The sequence below is a fragment of the Galeopterus variegatus genome, unplaced genomic scaffold (genome assembly GCF_000696425.1).
Source record: "Galeopterus variegatus unplaced genomic scaffold, G_variegatus-3.0.2 Scaffold2493, whole genome shotgun sequence".
Taxonomy (NCBI): domain Eukaryota; kingdom Metazoa; phylum Chordata; class Mammalia; order Dermoptera; family Cynocephalidae; genus Galeopterus; species Galeopterus variegatus.
The window spans coordinates 201,989-226,267 of record NW_007728604.1 but is presented as its reverse complement, the minus strand read 5'-3'; the positions used below and the strand labels follow the sequence as shown (position 1 = coordinate 226,267).

Here is a 24,279-nt window from a genome sequence, read left to right as displayed (position 1 = left end):
AAAAAAAAAAAAAGAAAGAAAGGGACTGGAAACAGAAAACCCAAATGTCAGGAACCAAGAAGCATTCATTCTTGCTCTTGCTGATTCTTCCCCCGTGCTGTCTCCCCACTACTCAGCCCAGAATTACAAAACAGTCAAGAGGTTAGATACCCTCCATTCAAGAAATGAGCCCAGATGGACACTAGGATATCTTAATCTCAATTCCTGTTTATCAGAAAAGGGTCATTAATTGGGTAGGTGTCCACTCTGGTCTAATCATAAACACAGACACTAGGAGCTCACCACTGGGATCTATGAATTTAGGTGATGAGGTAAATTAGGGGGTAAAACTGCTCCTAGAAATTGGTGGGGGTAGAGGAGAGAGTGGTTCACCACAGAAGTGAAGATATCACATGAATAGGAATAGAAATTGAAACAACAACTATTTTCCTAGAATCATGTTGAGAAGGGAGGTCGTGCCATGTACTGGTAAGAGTACAATGGCACCAGGATGCAAGACCTGAGCTCCAGCCCTGGTCTTGCCACCTTACGGTGAGCTGCCTTTACTCCATCCAGAGCAGGAACTATATGTGTCTCACTCCCTTAGTATTCTCAGCACCAAGCACACTGGCTTTGTAATGCATGTGCACTCTTTTCTCTTTCCAAATGAGAAAATACATGAGCAAGTACTTTGTAAACTGTAAAATAATTATTTATTTGGAGATTGCTCTTACAAGCTGGTTCAAATACAATGTAATTTTTCTATTCACTTTCTTCTCCAAGTACTTGGGCCTTCTGCCTCCATAACAGGGGTCCCCTTTGGCAGGAATGGAATATGAAAGACTACAAGCCAAAACAATACCTCCCGTCCACTAAGACTGGATGAGATATTTCACAGCACATCCATTTTGTATTTCTTTGGCCCACTGACTCCTGAGAGTGCATTTCTGTTACACTACAGTGAGCTAGAAATGGAAAGCATCAGCTGCAATTCCTCTTAGTATCTCATTAGAAGTCTAGTTTCTTTCCCCTTAATGCACATGAAGACCTTTCATTAGCAATAACAGGATCTGCACACAACAAAGAGAAAACTAGACCCTCACCATTGTGACCTAGGAGATGAGGTTACTGGGACACTTGCCTGCCTGATTGGAGAATTATGTCATTCAGAGATGCATAATTAGATCAGGGGGAAAATTAACATCTGTGTGACTGTTTGATTTTGGCAGCTGGCTGGTATGGGGATCCGAACCTTGACCTTGGGTTATAACACTGCACTTTTGTAACTATTTTAAAAAATAAAATGCAATTTAGAAGCCCAAAATGGAGAAGGGCAAGAATCAAAACTAAAGAATCATAGGCAGATTAAAATTAGGAATGAGTTAAGCAACTGAAAGCCAAATGACAAGATAAACAAAGGTGGGGAAAGATTACCCATGGGATCTGACAAAATAAGAAGCATTTCCAATATACACAAAGTGAGACATTGGCAAGAGAGACTATGGTCCAAGAAGAGAAGGCAAGGACCATTTACCGTCAGAAGCGGTAAACACTGCTGAAAGTTAAACAAATCCTTTGCCTCCATGTCCACAAAGGAAGATGGAAGATGCCAAAAATGGCTGTGCCCTGGAGAAGGGTCAATGAAAAGAAATATTACTGAAGGAAAAAAAAAATGACACCTAAGTTTATGTCTTGAGGTTGACTTAAAGGCCAGAAGCAATAAGAATATTTTTCTACTGCAATCAACTTTAAATAAGGACACTTGGAAAGGGGCCGCTCTGCATTGTTAAGGATCTGATGAAGAAGTGGTAGAATTTTTCACTTTTGTTCAAATGTAAAAACAGTAATCTTTGGGTTAAAAGAGAAAACCATTTTTGTAAACAGGACATCAGAAAATTAGCATTTTCTTATACTTTTTTTTTGGGGGGGGGGGCTGAATGCACAAAGAACCTGAACATTTATCTGCAACCTATTTAAAAAGACTCCATGCAAGTCCTAGAGTAAGCCTGAATTCAGCTCTCCATCTACTATCTCCTCAACTAATGACAATTCCAGGGCATACTTAAGTTAGTAAGACTCTGAGGCTGTATTTAATCTTTGGCAGACTCCTTGCCATTAATTCAATGAAAAGACTGAAAATAAATGTCCTAACTCATAATTAAAATAAAATGCAACCGACCTCATCATCTAATCCCATGGAATCAAACTATGACCCTAATAAACTGATTACATGGTCACTGATGTGAGGGCTTAGCCTCTGAAAACAAGGAGGATGCAGGCAGTCAGAGAAAAAATATCTGGGATAGACCAAACTCCTATTGAAGGGCCCAAACTCCCCAAGTTGGAGGTGATGGCTCTTGGAAACCATTCCTGCATCTATGGACCGTGTCTCTAAAATCACTATTGAGGCTCCCACATAGCCATTCTGAGTTCTGCTGGTAGCTGTGGAGCCAAAGACTTAAGGTTTACTATAAGGAGCATCCATTTATGTAAAAAATCGGCAATGGGTCCGTAACACCAGCAAACTATAGTTTCCCATCAGTTCTGGCTCCCCACAATCCCATTTCCTGTCTCCTTTAATTTGGAGTCAGATCAACCCATTCCAATCCATCGATGGTTCGGAGTCCACTTTGGGAGTCACAGCTCAATAAGCAGGTTCTAATTCCTGCACTGCAGCACTCTTAGATTATGGGATGCAGAAACCATGCACTGCTTTTCAATATTAATAGATCTAGATCTTCATCCTTCCCTTCATTAACTGTGTACTAATCACTGTTACCCCTTCCATACATCCCAAGTGAGAAAGGTATCCTCTATTGATATGTCCCTAAGCACTCCCAAGGCACTTATAATTTCATCTTTTATCAGCTTATATGAGCTCATCTTCCTCCCTTAGGGAATTTGCGAATGATGAGTAAGTTTGTAACATCAGGAGTGCTCAACACATCACAGGCACTTGATAAATAACTTGGTAAATGAAAGAAAAAAAAAGAATAAAAAAATATAGATCATAGAAAAGGATGCCCAGTGAGAACAGAAGAAAAAAATGGGCAAATAGTATGTTAAATAACTAATTTGGTTGAGAAATATTTACTATAAAAATGGAGTTTACAACTAAAATAAAAAATTCTTTCATAACATTCTAATATTCACACACCAGAGTTCAATGTTTCGAAAGTAAAGCTGGCCCAAGTTTTCTAAAGTGCATGTTAAAAAACCCATAGTGTGAACAATGTAGTAACATTTTAGAAGACACCAAAATTTAAATATTTAGATGCTGTAAATGAGAAATCACACCAAGCTCCACTAATTAGGTTAACATTAGACAACCACACTTCAATTTCCAAGCTTCTATAAATGGCAAAAAAAAAAAAAAAAAAAAAATTTAGTTTACATTAATATTAAAAGAAGTTATTTCAAGCAGGCTAAAGAAGGTGCATTCTCAGATTTTTCATTAACAATTAAGAATAATGCTATATTTTCCAGTACTTTATAAGGCATTAGCAATTATTACAAGGTTAATGTCAAATATGTTTTACTTTCTTGGTTCTTAACATTCAATTTTCCAGTAGATTAACATGCTAGCTTTTCCTGTTTTTCTGTTCTTGGGTAAGTGAATGATTTATTAGATCTGGTACTCGGTTTATAGCTTTTCTCATTTCAACTTGAAGAAACTACAAATATTTATAGAAGATGAACCACATGTATTTTGTTCCTGAAAAATGTCAGAATATAGCACTCAAATCAAATGCCAAACAGAAGCTATTGCATAACATTACATACATACTGTGGTAATTTAATTTCCATTGACATGTTTTCCTAAACAGTTTTTCCCACTACAATAATTCCTAAACCAAAAACTACTGAAATCTTCCATTAAGTATGCACTCACATATTACTGCATTATGGAAATCTAAGTAATAAGGAATTTTTAAAAAAATCACACCTTTGAAAAACATAACTGAATTGATTCTGTTAATCTTGTACCATGGGAAACACGGTAATTAAGGTTATGTTTGAATTAATTTTCATTCCTTTTATTTTGTTCTCTGATACTTCTAGGGTGCTTTGTTTAACTCCACAATAAAATTCCTAGGTAATTAGAAAACAGAAATGAATCAATGGCGTATACAATCCACAAAGGCAGGGAGCATGACCAGTTTTGTTTATCAATAAACTCCCTCTGCCTAACACAGTCACACTCAAATATCTGTTGACTCAAATAAGAAATCACCATGGGTGGGAGTACAAATCAGTAGAACTTTTCTTGAAGGCAATTTGGCAATACAGGTAAAAAGCCTTAAAATTTTACATACCCCTTGACCAGTAAAGTCCACTTCTAGGAATTTATTCTAGGGAAGTAATTACATATGTGAGCAAATACGTGGATTTCAGAATGCTCAATGCCCTGAGCTTTTAAAAGCAAAATCCAGCTAGCAACCCCAGATCTTGGATAGGTTGCCTAAGAAAGGTATCCCTCATCATGAATACATATTGAGTGTATGCTATACTCCAACCACTGTTCTGCGTGCTTTACCCCAATCCCCAATGAACTTCTTTAACACAATCATCCTATAAAGTAATACGCTTGTCTGCATGTCTCATCTCATCTGGATGAAGACAGTGAGGCACGGAGAGGTTAAGTAACTTGCCTAAGAATGCACTAAAGAAGGGCCAGGTTTTAATCCAGCTGCCTGATCCTAGAGCCTGAGTGGTGCCTTCAAAACAATGTTGTCAAAAAAACAGATTTCTCATCTTTCCTGAGCCCTTTGCTCATTTCCTTTTTTGATAATCCTCCTAGGGGATCGCCAACTAAGTCTCACAGATCTCATTGATTTTGGTGTTACACAAATAGCAGTATCTTTGATAATCTTTCAAATATAAAATTATTAAAATATATTTTTTCCAACATATTACTATGCTCTCGATTCCTCTTTCCCCACTCATCAGTCACTGTTAGCAGAATTATATTTCACGGTATGGAAAGATAAACATGAAGTTCTAAATAAGACAAAATACACAGTGAATTTCATTTTCATATGAAATATAGTCTTTTGGTGAAGTAATTTTGTTTACAAATTCCTATGAGTATGGGGACTGGCTAACTATCACCTGAAGAGATGAAAAGGTGAACCTATGGGAAGTGAGCCAGGTGTATCCAGGCCTGGGAACAAAGGGTGCCTGGGCAAGAACACAAAGCCTGGGCTTCCAGGGGTGCTCATTTGGGAGCAATTAAGTATAAAGATTCAGGTAGGTGCCAGGGCCGCAGGCTTGGGAGTTGGGATAAGCACCACTGGATCTGGTTGAAATGCAGCACCTGAGAGGTAGCAAAGGTGGTGGAGCCTGTAGGTCTGAGCCTGATGAAGCTTCTGATCAAGACTTGTTCTATCTTTTGGAAATAAACAAGTATAAGCAAAACAAAAGTAAGCTAGATAAAAGACAACTAAAACCAATTAAGCAAACAGTCAAGAATTTGTAAATATTTTATTATTGGCTAAAGAGACAACATTACAACCAAAGATGGCAATAATATTAAAGGGATCTTCTGTGCTTTTTGATATGCAAATGCATTTCTTCTAAGAGTTGCCCTGGTGTGATCTCAAGAGTCCATGTTAACTCCTTTTCTGGAAACTTCCTTTTCTTAGTTGTTATATTCTTGAAGAGCCTGGGCCATGAAGAGTTTGCCTAAGTTTTGGGCAGTGAACTCCTTGACGTTCTGGCAGTAAGTGTTAATCTGGCCTGTGCATTTGAGAGAGAAAGTCATAATGTTTCACAAATTATAAAATGACCTAGAACACTAGTTAAACAAGAAAATCAGCATAATACAGAATCACCAGTATTTTGTCTTATTCTGAATTAAGAGTTTATAAGAATCAATTCTATTTTTTCATAAAGGATAAGGAATATAAATTCTTTTGAAAATAAGCTATCTTATTTTCACTGTTAATTACATGGAGAATGAAGAAAAACTATACATTTTTAAAAGGTTATCAGCCATAAGGACATACTAGCTATCAATCAAAAGTACTGACTATGCAGATCAGACTAATGCTGTACTAACACAACTGAGAAAAGAGCACTGGCTCTCCTTAGCAGGTAGAAAGGCGACACCAACAAAATTAAATCACAGAACTGCAGAACAAGTGGACCCACCTGACCCAGATGTGGTTTTTCAGTCAGTGCTTCAGAAATGTTACGGGTTCTTCCCTCTAGCCGAGACACAGCTAGATCAAACGGCCCACTTGGAGAAAGAGCTCCATCATCACTTTTCATGTCTTAAAACCAAAACTAATGATCTAATGTGATGCAACAGTTACATGTTTCTTCAAAATATAAGAACTACTATTCTGTTTGAAATAGACCTTAAGGAAGGAATCATGTCTTGGTTTCCCAAATTTAATTTATATTTGTATTAAAAAGTTCTAAGGAATTTGGATTTTATCCCAAACTAAAAATATCAATAAAATTGAAAAAGTGCAGAAGATCAGCTTTTCTTTGAGTAGGGCTTTAACCCTAATAAATCTTCCACAGACAACAGCTGATTGAATGAAACAGCATTTAACATTTCTCTAGAAATAAGATTTTGGCCAAATAAGAGCATGTTATATACTCAAAACCAAGTCCTAGTGTAGGACACAAGATCTCTACTAGTTAAAGGTGGTGTTAAATGTTAAGTATCCCCAAAGAAAGTTCATCCAGAATTACACTAATGTTGCCACAATTAAGTCAAAATAAGGGAAATATTTTCTACAAGTCAGAAAATTCAATTTGATTCAAATACACACTTTACAGTGCTAAGGTAGAAGATGAAATGGGTTTTAGCTAAATGATCTTTTGCACTGTGAGACTGTAAATGTTTTTCTTGGTTTCCATGAAAGACAACTGAAATAAAACCTTTCTGGGCCGGCCCGGTGGCGCACTCGGTAGAGTGTGGCGCTTGGGAGTGCGGTGGCGCTCCCACCGAGGGTTCAGATCCCATATAGAGACCGGTCCGCTCACTGGTTGAGCGCGGTGCGGGCGTGACACCGAGGGTTGCGATCCCATTGCCGGTCACGAAAAAAGACAAAAAGGAAAAAAAAAAAAAAAACTTTCTGTTTTAGGTAGTTTATAAATGCCATCTCAAAAATTTATACATACACACAGAGTGCAGCACTGAAAGGATCTGAGAAATAACAAAGACTTAGAAATGCTTAAATTTCAGAAATTAAAGGTGTTAGATTCAAATTCATCCTTCAATCATTTTAAATATATTAGCTTTTACAGCGTACTTTTTGGTTTGTAAGCTTCTCATGGTCTTCTGCTTCCTACAGAACAGAGAAAACCAGCCATGGTTTATACTGGCTAACAATACCTGCGATGAGCAGTGAATCCATCCTGGCAGGGGGCTGGGGTGGTTTGAAGAGTTTGGACAGATCCTCCTCAGGGAGGGGGGGCTCTCCTCGGCTCTGGCGCTGCATATTCTCCTGCTGGCGACGCTGTTGATACTAAGATGCAAGGGGGAAATAATTCGGTTACTTTTCTCTATCTGAGGAGAAAACAAGACGCCCCACACTTATCCAACTATCAAAACCCCATTGTCTTGAATTCCAATCTCAGTTTTTTTAGTGGTAACATTTGGTAACTTGTTTCTAAGAAGCTAAATATGGCAACAGTAAAAGAAAATTCCTTTGCTGTAAACTCTAATCACTTTGAGCTTAAGAGTCCAAACCTAATGATTCAGAAAACAAAACCAGGGGCTGGTCGATTAGCTTAGTTGCTTAAAGCCTTATAACGCCAAGGTCACGGGTTGAATCACCTTACCAGCAAGCCGCCAAACAAATAAACAAAAAAGAAAACAAAACTGGTTATGTAAGTAACGGGAGGCATAAAAGGCAAAGAAACTCATGACCTTATCATTTATGACAATGGGATAAATGATTCATCCTAATTTTAGTAACTAAGTAATGAACTACCACACTGGGCAATGCTTTTCAACTTTATCCCTGTTGACCTAAAATAACAATACTGATGATGTTATTACTGTTGTGTTCACCATTATTACTATTCTTAACAGATAATCATCTGTGCCTTAGCTCTATAACTAAGAATAAACCCTAGCTCAGACAATGCTTCAAATACGGGTTGAGCGTCCCTAATTTGAAAATCTGAAGTGCTTCAAAATCCAAAACTTTTTGAGCACCAACATGATGCTCAAAGGAGCATTTCAGATTTTGGATCTGGGATGCTGAACTGGTTAAGTACTGCAAGTATTCTTTGAAAAAAAAAAAAAATCTGAAACACTTCTTGTCCCAAGTATTTCAGATAAGGGATATTTGTCCTGTATTTTGTACTCTAGATTTCTGTGGTTCTCTGAAGAGAAGGTGGGAACATACATAAAAGTATAGATCAACTATACGATCAATTACAATTAAGAGTTAACAGTGGACTGCTCACAATAGTGGGGAAAATAATATCCCACACAGCCTTAAAAGGTCATGCAATGAGAAACTAAAGTGGGCTAGTAAAAATTTAAAGTCCCTGGATTCCTATGAAAACCACGGGAAATGACAGTTCTTAAAGAAGGGGAGTAACTTACTTTGTGCAGATTCCTGCAGTCATGAGTGCACACGGGAGCACACATATGAATAAAAGCGCATGAGAGCACAAGTGAGACAAATCTAAAATGGGTTATGAATGGTGCTGGTAAGTGTGAACAAACATCAAATGCAACATTTTAAGGCATATTAGAACTCAGAAAAATATCTGTAAGATTGGTTTCCAGAATGACCTGTCTCATAGGTAACAGACATTCAATTTGATACCTCAGGTGAGACCTTCACCTATAGGAAGAACCAGCAGGAGAATGAAATCAAACTGGGGTAGGCTTTTTTGTTTGTTTTGGCTTTTTGTGTCTTTCGTTTTGTTTTGTTTTTCCAGTTTTTCCAGGGATTTGTAACCACCATCTTTTCAGTTAAACAAAATACTTTACAGATTTATACATGTTTTCTCAATTGTAAGTGTGGTAGAGACAAAGGTATTTTACATTTCACTATATATATAAACTCTGATATTAAAAAAAATTTTTTTAAATACGATTTTCTCAGAAACACTTAGGTGTGCTTAGAATTCTATATTTAACAACACCCTGTTTAAAGTACATTTAATGAACACAGAATAGTGATAAATAAATACCACTTTCACAGATAAACATTCTGGAATCAACTTACCCATGAATCAAATGCTAAGAATATTTTAGAACAATATAATCCAAAAACAATATTCCTGTAACTGTAAAAAACATGTAGCCTTGAGGCAAAACTAATATAGAAAAGGTTAAATGACCATAGCAGTATGTATGTGCATATGACAATATTCACGTAATTCTAGGGTTTTTGTCTGTATTATACTATTTCACAGCAGTTGGTCTATTATTTCCTATCAAAATTGCTTTCTCTTAATCACAATTGCTCAGTTTTTTAAATGAACTGAAGATTGCTAACTATGCTGCAATGAGCCACTACCAAACCAATTATAGTTAGTAAAGAAATGAGCTGTGACACTCTGGAATCTCTTTGCCTCTGATTTTCTCAATAAATGTATCTCTTATTTGCATAACCTTGGCATTATACTCTGAGCTTAATATACTGGCTCTCTTTAAGACAGAGATTTTCAAGTACAACATGTAAATAATACATTATAGGAACATGCTACATAAAGAACACCTTTTAAAATATGATACAGAGTTACTAGCTAAAGGTCAATGCTTTACCTTTTTTAAGACAGAGATTTTCAAGTACAACATGTAAATAATACATTATAGGAACATGCTACATAAAGAACACCTTTTAAAATATGATACAGAGTTACTAGCTAAAGGTCAATGCTTTACCTAAGATAACTTAGATCATTCTGAAGATGCCTCTTGAAGTATCACCCTTAGAAATGAATGTTTGTTGAATTCTTCAAAAATACCAACCTGATGTTTCTGCTGCTGCTGTTTACTAGTATTCCTCATGTATGTGTTATATTTAACTATATCTTGGCTCATTTCATCCACTCTGTCCATCAGCAACTGTAGATTCTTTCCCAAATGGTTGCTGAAATGTAAAGTACGTATATCGACATGTAATACTTTGTTATGCTTTGCCACTGCTCTAAACAGTTCTGATATTAACTTGATCTGCCTTTTGCTAAAAGGATGAGAGCACACATATGAATAAAAGCCAAGAGTAGAGGAAAGAATGGGAGTCAGTTTCTTATTAAACTTTCCATATTGAGCCCACAACTGTAATCTCAGGGGTATCTGAAATAGCTTTTCTTATTGTGAGAGCATAGGCATGTTAAGGTAGGAACTGTTAAACATACCTAGTGAGACAACTATAATGCATATTTCTTAAAACCAAGTTTAACTTAAGTTCAGTACTTCTGAACTCTTTTCTTTAACAACCCCCGACTCCCAGAGCATATAAACCAGAAGTCATAGGAAAAAACCATGCAAACAGATTAAGGCTTCTGGCACATGATTTCTCTATCTAGCAGGTCCTGAAAGAGCAATAACAGCATTTCTTCTGCATGGCCAGATGAAGAGGCTCCTTTCTTCTTGCCTTTCATAGAATCTGCAGTACAGTCTTTCAAACTTCTTTTTCTCTACAGAAATTTCTATTGCAGCTCAGCTACAAAAATCTTTTTGTAAAGTGATGTCAATGATTGGTACAATGAACACCATATTCATTGATTTCTACCTGCAACACTCTACACTGAAAAGCCTGGACAGCTACTATACATATATGCTCTAAAAATAGTCAGCTGACTATAACAGTAGTTATCCATTTGTTAATTTCAAACTAAACTCCTATTCCATGCCAGCCTCAGTATCAGGGAAGAGGGAGACAATAGTGAATGAGACATACATGGCCTCTACCTCACTGAGCTTATAATTGATTAGGGAAGAAGGAGGGAAAGGGGGAGGTGAAGAGACACTTACTTTAGATAGCATGGTCAGAGTATTTCTTTGAGGAAATGACAGGCTGAAAGCGAAAGATTAGAGTCAGCCATGCAAAAAGTATTCTTGGCAAAAGAAGGTACAAGTCCTGAAGGCCTGAGATGGGCAAGAACTAGACAGACTTGATAAAAAGAAGAGGCCTGGCACGGCTGGAGCACAGTGATTAGGTTAGGGAGGCCAGACAAGTTCACAGGGGAAGCACATTATCACCACACAACTCCCCAGCAATGTAGTTTGTAAGAATGATACCTCTCAACCCCAATGTGAATTGTGGCCCTGGACTTGTGCATGTTTGTGACATGTTCTGGCTTAAATTTTAAAATGATCACTCTGCTGCTATGCAGATAGACTGAAGAGCAGAAACCAGGAGATCAGTTAAGGGTCTATGGAGAAGTGTTGACAAGGATGTAGAGAAACTGACATTCACACACTGTGGTGGGAATGTAAACCGTGCAGCTTCTGTGGAAAACTGGTGGTTCCTCAAAAAGCTAAACAGTTACCACATGACAGCAATTCCACTCCTATGTATATACCCAAGAGAACTGAAAATATATGCTCACACAAAAGATTGTACATGTATGTTAATAGCAATATTATTCACAATAGCCCCAAAGTAGAAATATCTCAAATATCCATCAAATTAATAAATGGGTAAACAATTTGTGGTATTTCCATACAACAAAATATTATTCAGCCATAAAAAGAATGATACATGCTACAATTTGGATGAACTTTGAAAACATTATGCTAAGGGAAAGAAGCCAGACACAAAAGGATTATTATTGTAGGAATCCATTTTATGAAATGTCCAGAACTAGCAAATCCATACAGGCAGAATGTTAACTAGCAGCTACCAGGGGATGGGAGAATGAGGAGTGACTGCTTAATGAGTATACAGTTTCTGTTTGGAGTGATAAAAATATTCTTTGAATTAGTAAGCGTTGCACAACATTGTGAATATACTAAAAACCACTGAACTCTACACTTTTAAATGGTCAAACATGAATTTTATCTTTATTTTAAAAACTGCATGCACACACACAGGAAGAGTCTATTGTGATATTAGAGAGAGAAGTAGTGGGGGTTTAAACTAGGATAGAGGCAGTGAGCATGACAAAAAGTGAGAATTGAGAGATATTCTGGAGGCAGAACTGGTGATCTTTATTTGATATGGGGTATGAAAGAGGAATCATGAATGCTATGGACTGACTGAATTGTGTCCCCCAAAATCCATATGTTGGAAGCTTAATTCCCACTGTAACTGTTGAGGGTAGGAAATCCTAATATGGTAATTAAAAGGTGGGGCCTTGAAGAGATGATTAGATTGTAGGACCACGCCATAGTGAATGGATTAATAATGGTGGTCAGGGGCATGGCTCTGAGGGCTTTAAAAAGAGAACGCATGAGGTATTCTCTCTCTGTTCTGTCATTTTTTGCCATGTGACACCTTTGGGTCACTGTCTCTACCACTAAGACCCTCATCAGATGTGTTCCCTGGACTTTGGACTTCCCAGCCTCCAAAATCATAAACAATAAATTTCATTTTCTTTATAAATCACCCATTTCCAGGTATTCTGTCATAAGCAACAAAGATGGACTAATAAAGGAAATTGGTACCACAGAAGTGGGGTGTTTCTTGTACCAAATACTTGAAAATGTGGAAGTGGCTTTGGAACTGGGTTTTGAGGGGAAGCTGGAAGAATGTGGAGGTGCAGGTTAGAAAAAGCCTAGCTGCTGGTGAAAGTTCAGAAGACAAGAAAAACTAGGGAATGTGTGGAATTTTTAGAGACTGGTCAAATGGTGATGAGCAGAATGCTAATAGAAAAATGGACAGTAAAGGCCATATTGAGGAGATCTCAGATGTAAAGGACAAGGGACTTATTGGAATCTGGAGCAAAGATCACCCTTGCTATGAACTGGCAAGGAACTTGACTGCATTCTGTTCCTGCCCCCAGATTTTACAGAATGTGAAACTTACAGATGCTGACCACAGTATTTGGTAGAAGAAATTTCTAAGCAGCAAAGCATTCAGGAAGCTGCATGGCTACTTGCAACAGCCTACACTGAGTTATGGCAGAAAAGGCATGACATTAAGCCAGAATTTAAAAGTGAAGCAGAATGTAAAGATTTAGAAAGTTTGCAGCCTGGCCATGTGGTAGAAGCAGAGAGCAGTTTCAGGAGAAAAATCCAATGGTGCAGCAGAGGGACTGGTTGCTAAAGACATTAGCATGGCTATGAGGCCACCAGGTGCCAATAGCCAAGACAATGGAAGAAAGGCCCTGAAGACATTTTAGAGATCTTGACGTGTTCCACAGGCCCAGATGCCTAGGGAGACAGAATGGTCTCAGGGAATAGGCCTGAGTTACCCTCCACAGCTTGCTGCCAGGGTTACCTAATCTAGGGATGCTGGTCCCAGCACCAGCACCCCAGTTGCTTTGGCTGCTCCAGCCATGGCTAAATTGGCCCCAAGTGGCTGGACCCACAGCTGTGGAAAATCCAAGCTGGAAGCCTTGGCGGCATCCATGTTGTGTTAAATCTTCAGGCCCACAGAATGCCAGAGCTGTGGAGGCTTAGAAGCCTTTACCCCGATTTCAAAAGAGGTATGGAAAAGTCTGGGGATCCAGGAAGAGATCTGTCACAGAGGTGGATTTACCATGCAGAGCCTTCACGAGAGCAATGGCAAGCAGAAATGTGGGGTCAGAGATGCAGCAGAAAAACCCCATCAGATCCATGTTTAGTGGAGCTGTAAGAGCAGAACTGCCATGGATACCCCAAAATTATGAAGGTACCAGCATGCAATGCCAACCTGTGAAACCTGAAACATGGCCTCAAACCAGGAAAGCCATAGGAATGAAGCTACCCAAGGACTTGGGGATCTAACCCCTAACCAGCATGCAGAGGACATTGAACATAGAGACTAGGTACATGATTTGCTAGCTTTGAGATTTAATGCCTACCCTGCTGGGTTTTGGATTTGTTTGGGAACCATTATACCTTTCTTTTGGTTGATTTCTCTCTTTTTGAATGGGAATATATAACCTATGCTTGTCCCACTATTGTATCCTGGAAGTAGATCATTTGTTTTGGTTTCACAGATGGGACTTTGGACTTTTTAGTTGGAACAAGTTAAGGCTTTGGGGATGGAATGAATGTATTTACCTGCGAGAAGGACATGAACTTTGGAGCCAGGGGCAAAATGCTGTGAACTGAATTTTTTTAAAACTGATTATGCATATTCATGGAGTACAAGGCTGAGTTGTGGACTGATTTGATTGTATCCTCCAAAGTCCATATATTGGAAGCTTGATTCCCACTGTAACTGTTCAGGGTGGAAAATCCTATTATGGTAATTGAAAGGTGGGGCCTTGGGTCACTGTCTCCACCACCAAGACCCTCATCAGATGTGTTCCCTGGACTTTTGATTTCCCAGCTTCCAAAACTGTTAAACAATAAATTTTGTCTTCTTACAAAGTACCCATTTCCAGGTTGTTATTTTTTAAAAGATGACCAGTAAGGGGATCTTAATCCTTGACTTGGTGTTGTCAGCACCACGCTCTTCCAAGTGAGCTAACCATCCATCCCTATATAGGGATCCGAACCTGTGGCCTTGGTGTTATCAGCACCACACCCTCCCAAGTGAGCTATGAGCCGACCCTCAGGTATTTTGTTATAAGCAACAGAAATGGACTAATACAAAGGGTGACTCCCAGTTTACTAACTTGGGCAGCCAACTGGTAACATTATTACAGACAAAGGAAAGACTGAGGAAAAAACAGGTTGGGAATATTGGGAATGAATAAAAGTAAATCCAATTAAAATATTGATTCCATCTGTAACCTGAAGAAAATTTTGCCTGGAAACAGCATTTGGTGTGTGGGTGTGGGTGTGTGTGTGTGTGTGTGTGTGTGTGTGTGTAAATTTAGTTTTTAATCCCAGTCTGGCACTACCCAGATAACCTTGGTTCAGTAACTTGGCCTAATTACCTCGCCTGTCTAGGAATCAAGAGCTTCCTTCATATTGAATTTTATTTCATATTTATCTTATTCCACTGTAATTTTCAGAATCACTTTTAACTTTAAAACATTTATTCTTCTCTGGAATTCATATAAATATTTGCTTCTTTATAAGTTCGTAATAGGTTGATTTTAATTCACCCAGACTTAAGGGTTTGGGCATATGGTGCAAAATGAGGAATTAAAACAATTTCTCTTTAGTAGCTAATCAAATGTCCAGATCCACTGATTAGATAGCCACACTGCTTTCCAAATAACTTCAGGATTAAATTTTAAGAATAATACATCTCACACTCATTCTTGTGACACATACTACTGAGCACATACTTTACACACTAAGGATTAAACTATGTAAGATACTGTTGCTGTAAACTACATTCTAGTGAGAAGAGAGAAATGCAAATCGATAAATACAACATTGTGGCAGTAACTGCTGTAATAGACATCCAACAGAAGCATAAAGAATAGTTTAGTAGGATCAGATGAAACTTTCCCAGATTATCCGATGAGTAAATTTTGAGTTTTTTGAGGAGGAGTTGTTGGAGGTAGCCAGACAAGGAAGATATGAGGGAATACTGCAGATACTGGGCATAAGCAGAGACCCTGGTATGCAAAGTGTGATGCATTTAAAGAACTGCAAACAATATGCTACTCCAGTAGCAAAGAAGAAGAGCAACACTGGGAAAGTGAGAGGCAGACAACAGTCACAGCACAAAGACCCTTGGAAGTTCAGACTATAAATTTGGATTCTATTCTAAGGACAAGAGAGAACCAGCCAAATATTTTAAGCGAAGGAGTAATATGAGCATCCAATTTGCATTTAGCAAGGTCATTACAATTTTGAAAGAGGAAAAGGTTAAAAGCAGGAAGTTAGGAAACTGCAAAAGTAATCAAAAAGAGAAATAATGAGGCCCTGGCCTAAGGTAGCAAAAGTAATGAAAGTAAGACAAAATAACCCCAGGAATGTATGTCGGGGAAGACACACCCTAAGAAACACTGATATTTAGGGATGAGAAGTCACCCAGAAGAGTTGTAGTTTCAGACTTCAAAGAAAGAAATAATTTCAGAAAGAAGGTTTATTAACAGTACTTAAAGTCTGAAAAATCTACAATCATCCAGTGATAGAGTGACAAAGAGATCTTTTGTGACTTTGGTGAGACCTCTAACAACATACAATGGATGGAACACTGCAAACTACTGGAGTAAGTGGAAAATGAGGAAATATAGACAGTGACATGTAGACAACTTTATCAAGAAGTGTGACTATAAAACAAAGGAGAAAATGCAGCAGAGATGAAAGGAGATGGATAATAATGGCATGAGGTCAAAAAGTGTTCTTTTTGTAAGTTTTTTTTTTTAAGATGAGGGAAACTTAAATTTAAATGTCCTTATTTTTAAAAGACATATGCTGAAGTATTTAGGGGGTTAAAAGTCATGTCTACAATATATTTTCAAATGGTTCAAAAGAGAAAAAAAGGTATGTGTTTATGTACATGAGGCTACTTCAAAAAGTTCACAGAGAGATTCGTTTTATTTTTCAATTCTGTTTTTCCATAAACTTGTGGAAGTACCCTCACATATACAGAAAGAGAGCAGTGTAAATGTGGCAAGATATACAATTGCTGAATCTAGGTAAAAGGTTTATGGGTGGGTGTTCATTATATTATTCTTTCAATTTGTCTGAAGAGTTGAACATTAAAAAAATTTTTTTAGTGGTGAAAAACAAGAATAAAGATAAAAAAGAACTAGTATAGAGAGGTCTAAGAATCTGTTAGGAAGGTGGGACAGATCAACTGAGTGAGGTTCCGAGAAGGCAGGAGGACAGGGTGGGACTGGCAACAGAAGACTGGTGAAAAACAAGAATAAAGATAAAAAAGAACTAGTATAGAGAGGTCTAAGAATCTGTTAGAAAGGTGGGACAGATCAACTGAGTGAGGTTCCGAGAAGGCAGGAGGACAGGGTGGGACTGGCAACAGAAGACTGGTCTTTCATTTTCACCAGTGAAAGAACTGAGGCCAAAGAGCTGTATTAAGTATAAGAAGCACCGTCAGCTACATGATCAGCTGTTAAATAAGTGTTTTATGTCATTAAATGCAAAAGGAAATCAGAGAAAGGAAAGATCACCACCAATCCTGCAGCAGGGAGGTCATGGGGAGAGCAGTGACACTGGAGAAGAACATAAAAGAGAGGTACTGCCATATGCAGAAAAAAATCTATTATTTGTACCCTTGACTTAAATCTTGGAAACTGAGTGAACTGATTTTAGCAATGAGAAAAGTACTACTGAAATAGACTCTCTCTTCCCACCAAAAAAGTCTTTATATTAAAGTATTAAGCTTAAAGCTGCAAGTATATGTAATTATAGTAAAAGTACACTGCCACAAGCACAAATATGTGGACTTTAAAGATTTCATAACATTTATATTACAGTAATGCTCTTCAGAACATAACCATGACTTTGAGTGTTTCTGATAACACTCAAAAATCTACACAGTACAGGCCTTGAAGGGCACCAGGAATTAACAGGTAACTATCTCACAGACTGCATTCACAGAAAATCAGATCCATGACCAAGAGCAATTTTGTGGGGATCTTTACAGTACCAGTTCAACTAGAATACTGAAACAGGGAGTTACTGTTAAGAGTTCCAATAATGTAGCCATGTCTTTTATTGCCAAGGAAACAAAGAACTGAAAACAGATAACTTAAACAGATGTGACCAAGACACTCAATGTTAAGTCTGCTCTGGCTACAGTATCAATTTATGTTTATTATACTTAATGTATGATGCTCACCCTTAGTTTTATTTTTTTCAAAGAGGAAATAAAAACAGAATTGTCTTTCATGTGTGAAAAGCTAAAGGCTTGTATTATACATTTTTTAAAATTAATAAAGGCTGTTATGAAATAACAATTACTAGATCTTCCATTTAATAAAATTAAAATTAAAAGTTAGATTTTTTTAATAAAAGGGAATATAGTAAATTTGTTCACAGCATTGAACAAATTTAGCAAGTAAATCAAAGAACTGGTGCCCATGTGAGTTGTGAAAGGGAAAACCGTGCCATGTAAAACATCTAAGAAGCTGTGTAAGAATGATTTCTGATGCAGTTTCTTATAAAAACTTTGATGGCAACTGACTGCCATCATCACACTACTAATGTTAGAAATTAAAAACCAAGATGAACAACATGTATTTTTCAGTCTTTTAAAACAGTTTTTATCAATTTGGTTAACTATAATGTCCATTAGTATAAGCACTACTTTAAGGTTGCTTCATCTTTTTCTCCCGACAGGAACACCGATTTACCCTTTAAATAATTTCACATGAAAAGCAAAGGGCCTCTTTTCCTATTTCACATAAAAAGGGAGAAGATAAAAACTATAATAAAATATTTGTCTAGATCTTTGTTGCTATAGCAAAGTGGGTACATTTTCTTGGCCATTATAAATACTGCTTTGGACAGACATTATAGACCAGCTCATTGGTAATGTGAAAGCACCATAAGGGCTATATTTGTTTTGTATGCTCAATAAAGGAAGCCTTGGAAAAGGTGAAGGCTTGATTATATAAGCAAAAGCTTTCATACAGTAAATTTTAAATTATTATATAACTATATGCTTAATAAATCAAATTGTAACCTTGCATGCTGAAAAAGGTTTTTAGTTCGATGCTTTAAATACAGGTGTGTGGAGTATGTTTGTAAAAGCAATAGAGAAAAATATGACCTTCAAGAAGGGACAAATTAAAAGACTATTATGAACATACATTTGCAGTCAAACAGTACATTCTTTGGTGCCAAATTAGCTTTGCAACCTGGCTGTATCATTTAGCACTCCGTTTACCATTCAGTTTCCATCTCCCTGCTCTGTAAAGGCTTTCTAGTGGCCCCTTTGATGGATTAACACAATGGAAGGTAGTACTTTAACCACAGTCTTACCCATGCCAGAGGAAGGAGATAAAATGGGGGTCTCGGGTCCTCCTGGGTTCATCTCACTTGTTTGTATGTTCTTTTTTACAAGCTTCTATCTCAGATAACTAGAAATCTGATAATCAAACTTCTGTTCCAAACTGATTGCTCATGAAAACACACCTTGTTTCTTTCAGCCAACAAACATACACTGATTGATTACCTACTCTGTCCGTTTAATTTCATTTTACAGGTCTGCTATTAGCCTTCTCCCACCACATACACAAAAAATCACTAACAAAGTTTAAAGGGCATTTAAGAGGAGCTACATATGTGACTCTTCATATTTCTGTTAAGAGTAATAGATATGGGGAAAGGGGATAAACATTAATTTCATAAAGGAACGAATCTGTTTTGGAACACCTCAGTTAGCATTTTACGAATATAATCTTAGTAATGAGATAGCGAAAGCAGTCGCACTGGAGGAAATCGTGCCCCCACTAAAGATAGCAAAAGCCTGAATCAGGTTCAGAAAATTCTAATTTTAGTTGGAAATTTAAATAACTGGAAGTTTACTACTGACATAATCTGCATCTGAACAAGGGCAAGTGAAACTGGTAAAAGAAAGAAGCATTTCTGTTCTTCTCCCGAGCATTATAAAAAATCCAGACATAATACCATAAGCCTCTTGGGATAGTATACAAGAAATAAAAATGATCCAAATAAAAAAGCTCTCCCCTTTGGGCAGTGACCATATCAAAGCACACACAATATAGCACAGAAAGCAGCAGAGGGTTCTCATAACAGAAGCAATTAATATTCAAATAATGTGTTTCACTTTATCAGTTTGGTATTTTTTCCTTGATCTTAACAGGGCTGGACAAATACTACATGGTGTTACATACGTCTTAGTAATCTCAAAATGTTCTTAAGTAATTTTTTTCTTGTTTTACAGGTAAAGTCTATGTAAAAGAATCTTTTGCAGAAAGTGATAAAATAGGGACTTTCATTAGTCAGGGCTACTTACCTGCTGGCAAGACTGAGCAATTCATGTTTATCTGCTACAGCTGATTTCTTCTCAAGCTCCCACATTAGAACGTTGATCAGATGTGAATTTTTAATTACAATCGGCACTTCTTCAAACATGTGCTCAAAGGTGATATTTGCCTTTTTCAATCTGTGAAGCACGTTAAAAATACTTTAGTTTGGTGGTCAGAAGTAAGTGTTAAATTGACTATTTCATACATTTTACCTAATTACGAGCCCTCTCCAAAACCTTCATTTCATTAGCACTCAAAAAAAATTTGACAAAAACTAGAGTTTTACAAAGTCAAGCATAAGTCGAATGATTTGAGTAACTGCGAAAATTATCCAAATTTGAGCTATAAACCCAGAAAATAAAATTCCTGGCAAAAGAAACTATTCATTCTTTGTAATCAGGTATCTCTAAAATTTCACTAATACTAAAATATGAATGTAACAGTAAGTTATGCTACACAACCTACATCTAAAACATTTAAAATAAATAACTACAAAAGACTTTGGTTCCCAGCAAAGTTCATCTTAAAAGCATACCAAACTAAAGAGATTAACGACTAGCAGAATACTCAAAGGAGACTCCACATACAATAGTTCAGAACAGAGCAAGAACAAAATTTCTCATTGTTTAGTTGTAACTACCACATCCAGGAATTATTCACGAGTTAGTTTTTCTTTTTAAATTCTGGGCACCTTAATTTTCTTAGGAGCCAAATGGGAAACTTGAGATGAAGTCAAAGCCACTAGCTTTGATTTATTAAGTAAAAATTTCTATAATTAACAGAAAATGCAAAAATTCTAAATATTTAAAATTTTTTAAAATGTAAATATTCCAGTGCCATTAAGTAGGATCACAAAACTGCTCTACCAGTTAATTCTCTGCACACTTGTCACTCATATTTTATGGAATCCTAAAATGTTTTTATCTTTCCCACCCCCTCATGAAACAGGAGCTCAGAAAACAAGACTGGTCCGACACAGGGCTTACAATCTGACAGCCGCTGATCTCTCTTTCCCATTTCCCTTTACTCAATCATTTATTTCTTCAAATCAGGTAGCTAATTAATTCTCATTCTAACTGAACTTACTCTTGGTGAGAACAGATGAGACGTTCCATAAAGAATAATTTAAACAGAGAAAGGGAGAAAGCAAGTGGTATTCAGCACACACAAAACTTCTACAGTCCACATGGCAAAAGCATTACTACAACTGAATCCATGGTTGTGGTGATAAATTTGGCAAACTAAAATCTTAAAAGAAAAAATACCCAGTTCTTTACCATATGCCTCACAGGCCCCCCAAACACTTACGCTTCAGGGGAGAAATCCTTCTCTTTACAAACTTCCATCAGTTTAGGAGTGAGTCTGTATGCCTTTAGCGAGAGAGACCCTTGGGCGGTTTTTATGGGATCTCAAATAAGGAAAAGAGAAAGAAATTACTAAGAATTTTGTCCCTACCAATAATCAAATGACATTGGTTCTAGGCACATTCTGTTACATATCACCCAATCTTTGCAAAATGATCACCAAAATAAATAATCAGAACACAACTTAAAAACAGATTCAAACCACTGTAGCAAACAATAAGCAAAAATGTAGGAATCCCTCCATAGTACCTATAATAAATAGTTAGAATAACTTCCTAAAATAAAAACAAAATATTTAAAATAAAGTTAAAATATTTTTAAATCCATTCCTCAGCTTAAACCAGTAATCGTGCTGAAAATTAAATATATCATAATCTTGTATAATTAGGAAAATACTAATAAATATTAAAGATGAAAATTCACTGCATGCACTTGTGTAGTTCTTCAGTCAACTAATTTAAAATGAATAGCCCTACACACAAAATTTATCAATCCTAATAATCACTGTTCACATTTCTTAGTTAAAACAGATTCTAAAAACAAAATCACTAAAATCAAAAAGTACCATCATAGAAGTGTCTTTTTAGTTTTAGAGAAACTAATTTTGTCAAAACTAACTGCTTAAACACTCCATGAGTAAGGGAGCTTAGCACTTGCTGCATGATAACGGCTCTGGCATGCCAACATTCGCCTAAAACCTGTGTTAACATTCATGTTGTCTGAAACTTAACACAGTGAAACTTTTAGCAATAGGTGATAAAATGAAAACCAAAATAGATTGAAACAAGTGGAAAATTCATCAAGGTCTGATGATGCAATGTTTCCAGCCAATATAAGTACACTTTAACAACTTGTTCTTTACTGTAATCCAATTGTTAACATACTGAAACAATTTTGGGGCAGCTCATAAGATTGATCGTATTCATTAGTATTTTTTCTGACAGATACTCAGGACGTTACATTTACTTCTCAGCTGGAAACTATATGCAAGGCTGCCAGATATGGCAAACTGTGAGTGTTTGGGGAGGGGGGAGGCTATAAAGCTGTTAAATTGCCTTCAGTTCTGATACAGCACAGAACATCTGGTCTGGAGAGCTTGAGGAAACACCATTAAATAGGCCGAAAAGAAAAAAATCTTTGTGCTAAGAAACAGTCCAGGTTTTGTACACTGCTGTCAGAGGTATAAAAAAAAAACTTGGCACGCTGTATTATGATTGGTCAGTCACGTACAGAGCCAGACACTCTAGCAATCGGGGTTTGTTAGACATCTGGTCTAGTTCCACCAGCCCCTTCAATGAGGGAGGGGAGATGGAGGAATAAAAATGAAGCAGCTACTCCAGCATTCCAAAATGTACACATCAGGGCTCTGATAGCAAGAAAAATAAACAGAAAGAAGGAAACACTGTCTAGACTTAGCTGCTGCTGAGGCTGCTGCAGAAACAGGGTTGGTATTTACTTGAAAAGGCCTGCCAAGCTGCTCTTACAGTCAAAAAAGACAGACGGCAAAAATAGTAGCAATAATATTAAGGAGAGAAAAGAATAATAAAGAAACCTCCTACTAACCATAAATGAGAACAACAGATTCTTCAATGGCATGTTGGTAACTGAACTGAGAATCCAGAAGTGCACGGGTGACAAATGAGCCATAGTATGTGGACTGGTACCAGCCCACGTGGAGATGATCAATGTTTACATGGCGAAGGCTCCGCATCATTTCCATCTGGTATTGAACTAGATGAAGAGGAGGAGAATAATAAAAGAAAAAATGATTTAATGATGCCACCAACACTAACAAGCCTTTTTAGAAACAAATTTCTATGTAACTGTTTATTAGCGATAAGGAACAGTTTTCTGGACTGAAAATTCATTCAGTTCACATATAAAGAAAACAAAATTAAGCTTTCAAACCATCTTTTTTTTTTTTTTTAAGATGACCAGTAAGGGGATCTTAACCCTTGACTTGGTGTTGTCAGCACCACACTCTCCCAAGTGAGCTAACCGGCCATCCCTATACAGGGACCCAAACCCTTGGCCTTGATGTTATCAGCACCACACTCTCCCAAGTGAGCCATGGGCCAGCCCCAGCTTTTGAACCATTTCAAATCATTGGGGCTTTCCTTTTTCCTTTAATGAAAAATATTTTGGAGAAAAGTATTAAAAACACAATATTAATGACTTGTAGAAAACAAGGAATTATTAAATGTGGTGTCCACTCCCCTTTTAAACACTAAAAATAGTAAATATTGAAGGAAAAATTACTAAACTGGTTGGTTTTAAGAAGTTTCACTTGAATTAATAGGTGAGAATAGTTCTTCAATATAGCTTTTAGAACTTAGAAGTTAAAACCATCAAGAAAATTAGGGGAAATAATTAACTACCACATTGCTTATATATGAACAGGATACAGGCTGTAGCTGATTTAAAATGTAGGAATTCATTTTTGCCTTCATCTGGTGCCCCCTGCTGCATACATGAAATTTTAAATACAATTCTATTTTCTTGTCTCTGTGTTCCTTTGTGTTAAGTCACAGGCACTATTTTTTCATCAGAATAGTTATATTTTAATTGCCATGTATGAAATAAAAAGGCTTAATGACTTACTTTTGTCATATTAATGACTATAATGTACGAGGGTATTTCAAAAAGTTTGTGGAAAATGGAATTGAAAGAGAATATGAACCTTTCCATGAACTTTTTGAAGTACCCTTGTGTATTATTAACTTAAAGCAGTATTACTAGAAAAATAGGTGCAAACTGACAATGAAAGACATTTTTAAAAAGGCAATATAGCCCAATAATTCATACCAAATATATAATATAGGAGAAAATTTTATAGTCAAGATAATATCCAAAGCTCTTTCTATTATAATGAATGCATGACAATGTTGAGTAAATATAATTGCTTAACTTGGAGTCTAACCATTTCATTTTCAAAACTATCTTTCTTTCTTTTTTTTTTTTTTTGGCGGGGGGGGGGGGGGGGGGGGGGGGC

General features: G+C 36.9%; 1 protein-coding gene across 1 annotated transcript in view; it reads right to left on the bottom strand.

The window, feature by feature from the left end:
• Positions 1–5,444: 5,444 nt before the first annotated feature.
• The window catches only part of EIF3H (eukaryotic translation initiation factor 3, subunit H), a 110,909-nt gene continuing 92,074 nt past the window's right edge, over positions 5,445–24,279 (bottom strand). Inside the window, exons 3-8 of the mRNA XM_008581954.1 lie at positions 22,851–23,018; positions 21,232–21,331; positions 19,911–20,060; positions 9,935–10,055; positions 7,331–7,463; positions 5,445–5,718 (exon numbers count right to left, since the gene is read on the bottom strand). Coding sequence (XP_008580176.1) covers positions 5,621–5,718; positions 7,331–7,463; positions 9,935–10,055; positions 19,911–20,060; positions 21,232–21,331; positions 22,851–23,018 — 770 coding nt within the window. The 3' untranslated portion in view covers positions 5,445–5,620. The remainder of the gene's footprint in view (positions 5,719–7,330; positions 7,464–9,934; positions 10,056–19,910; positions 20,061–21,231; positions 21,332–22,850; positions 23,019–24,279) is intronic.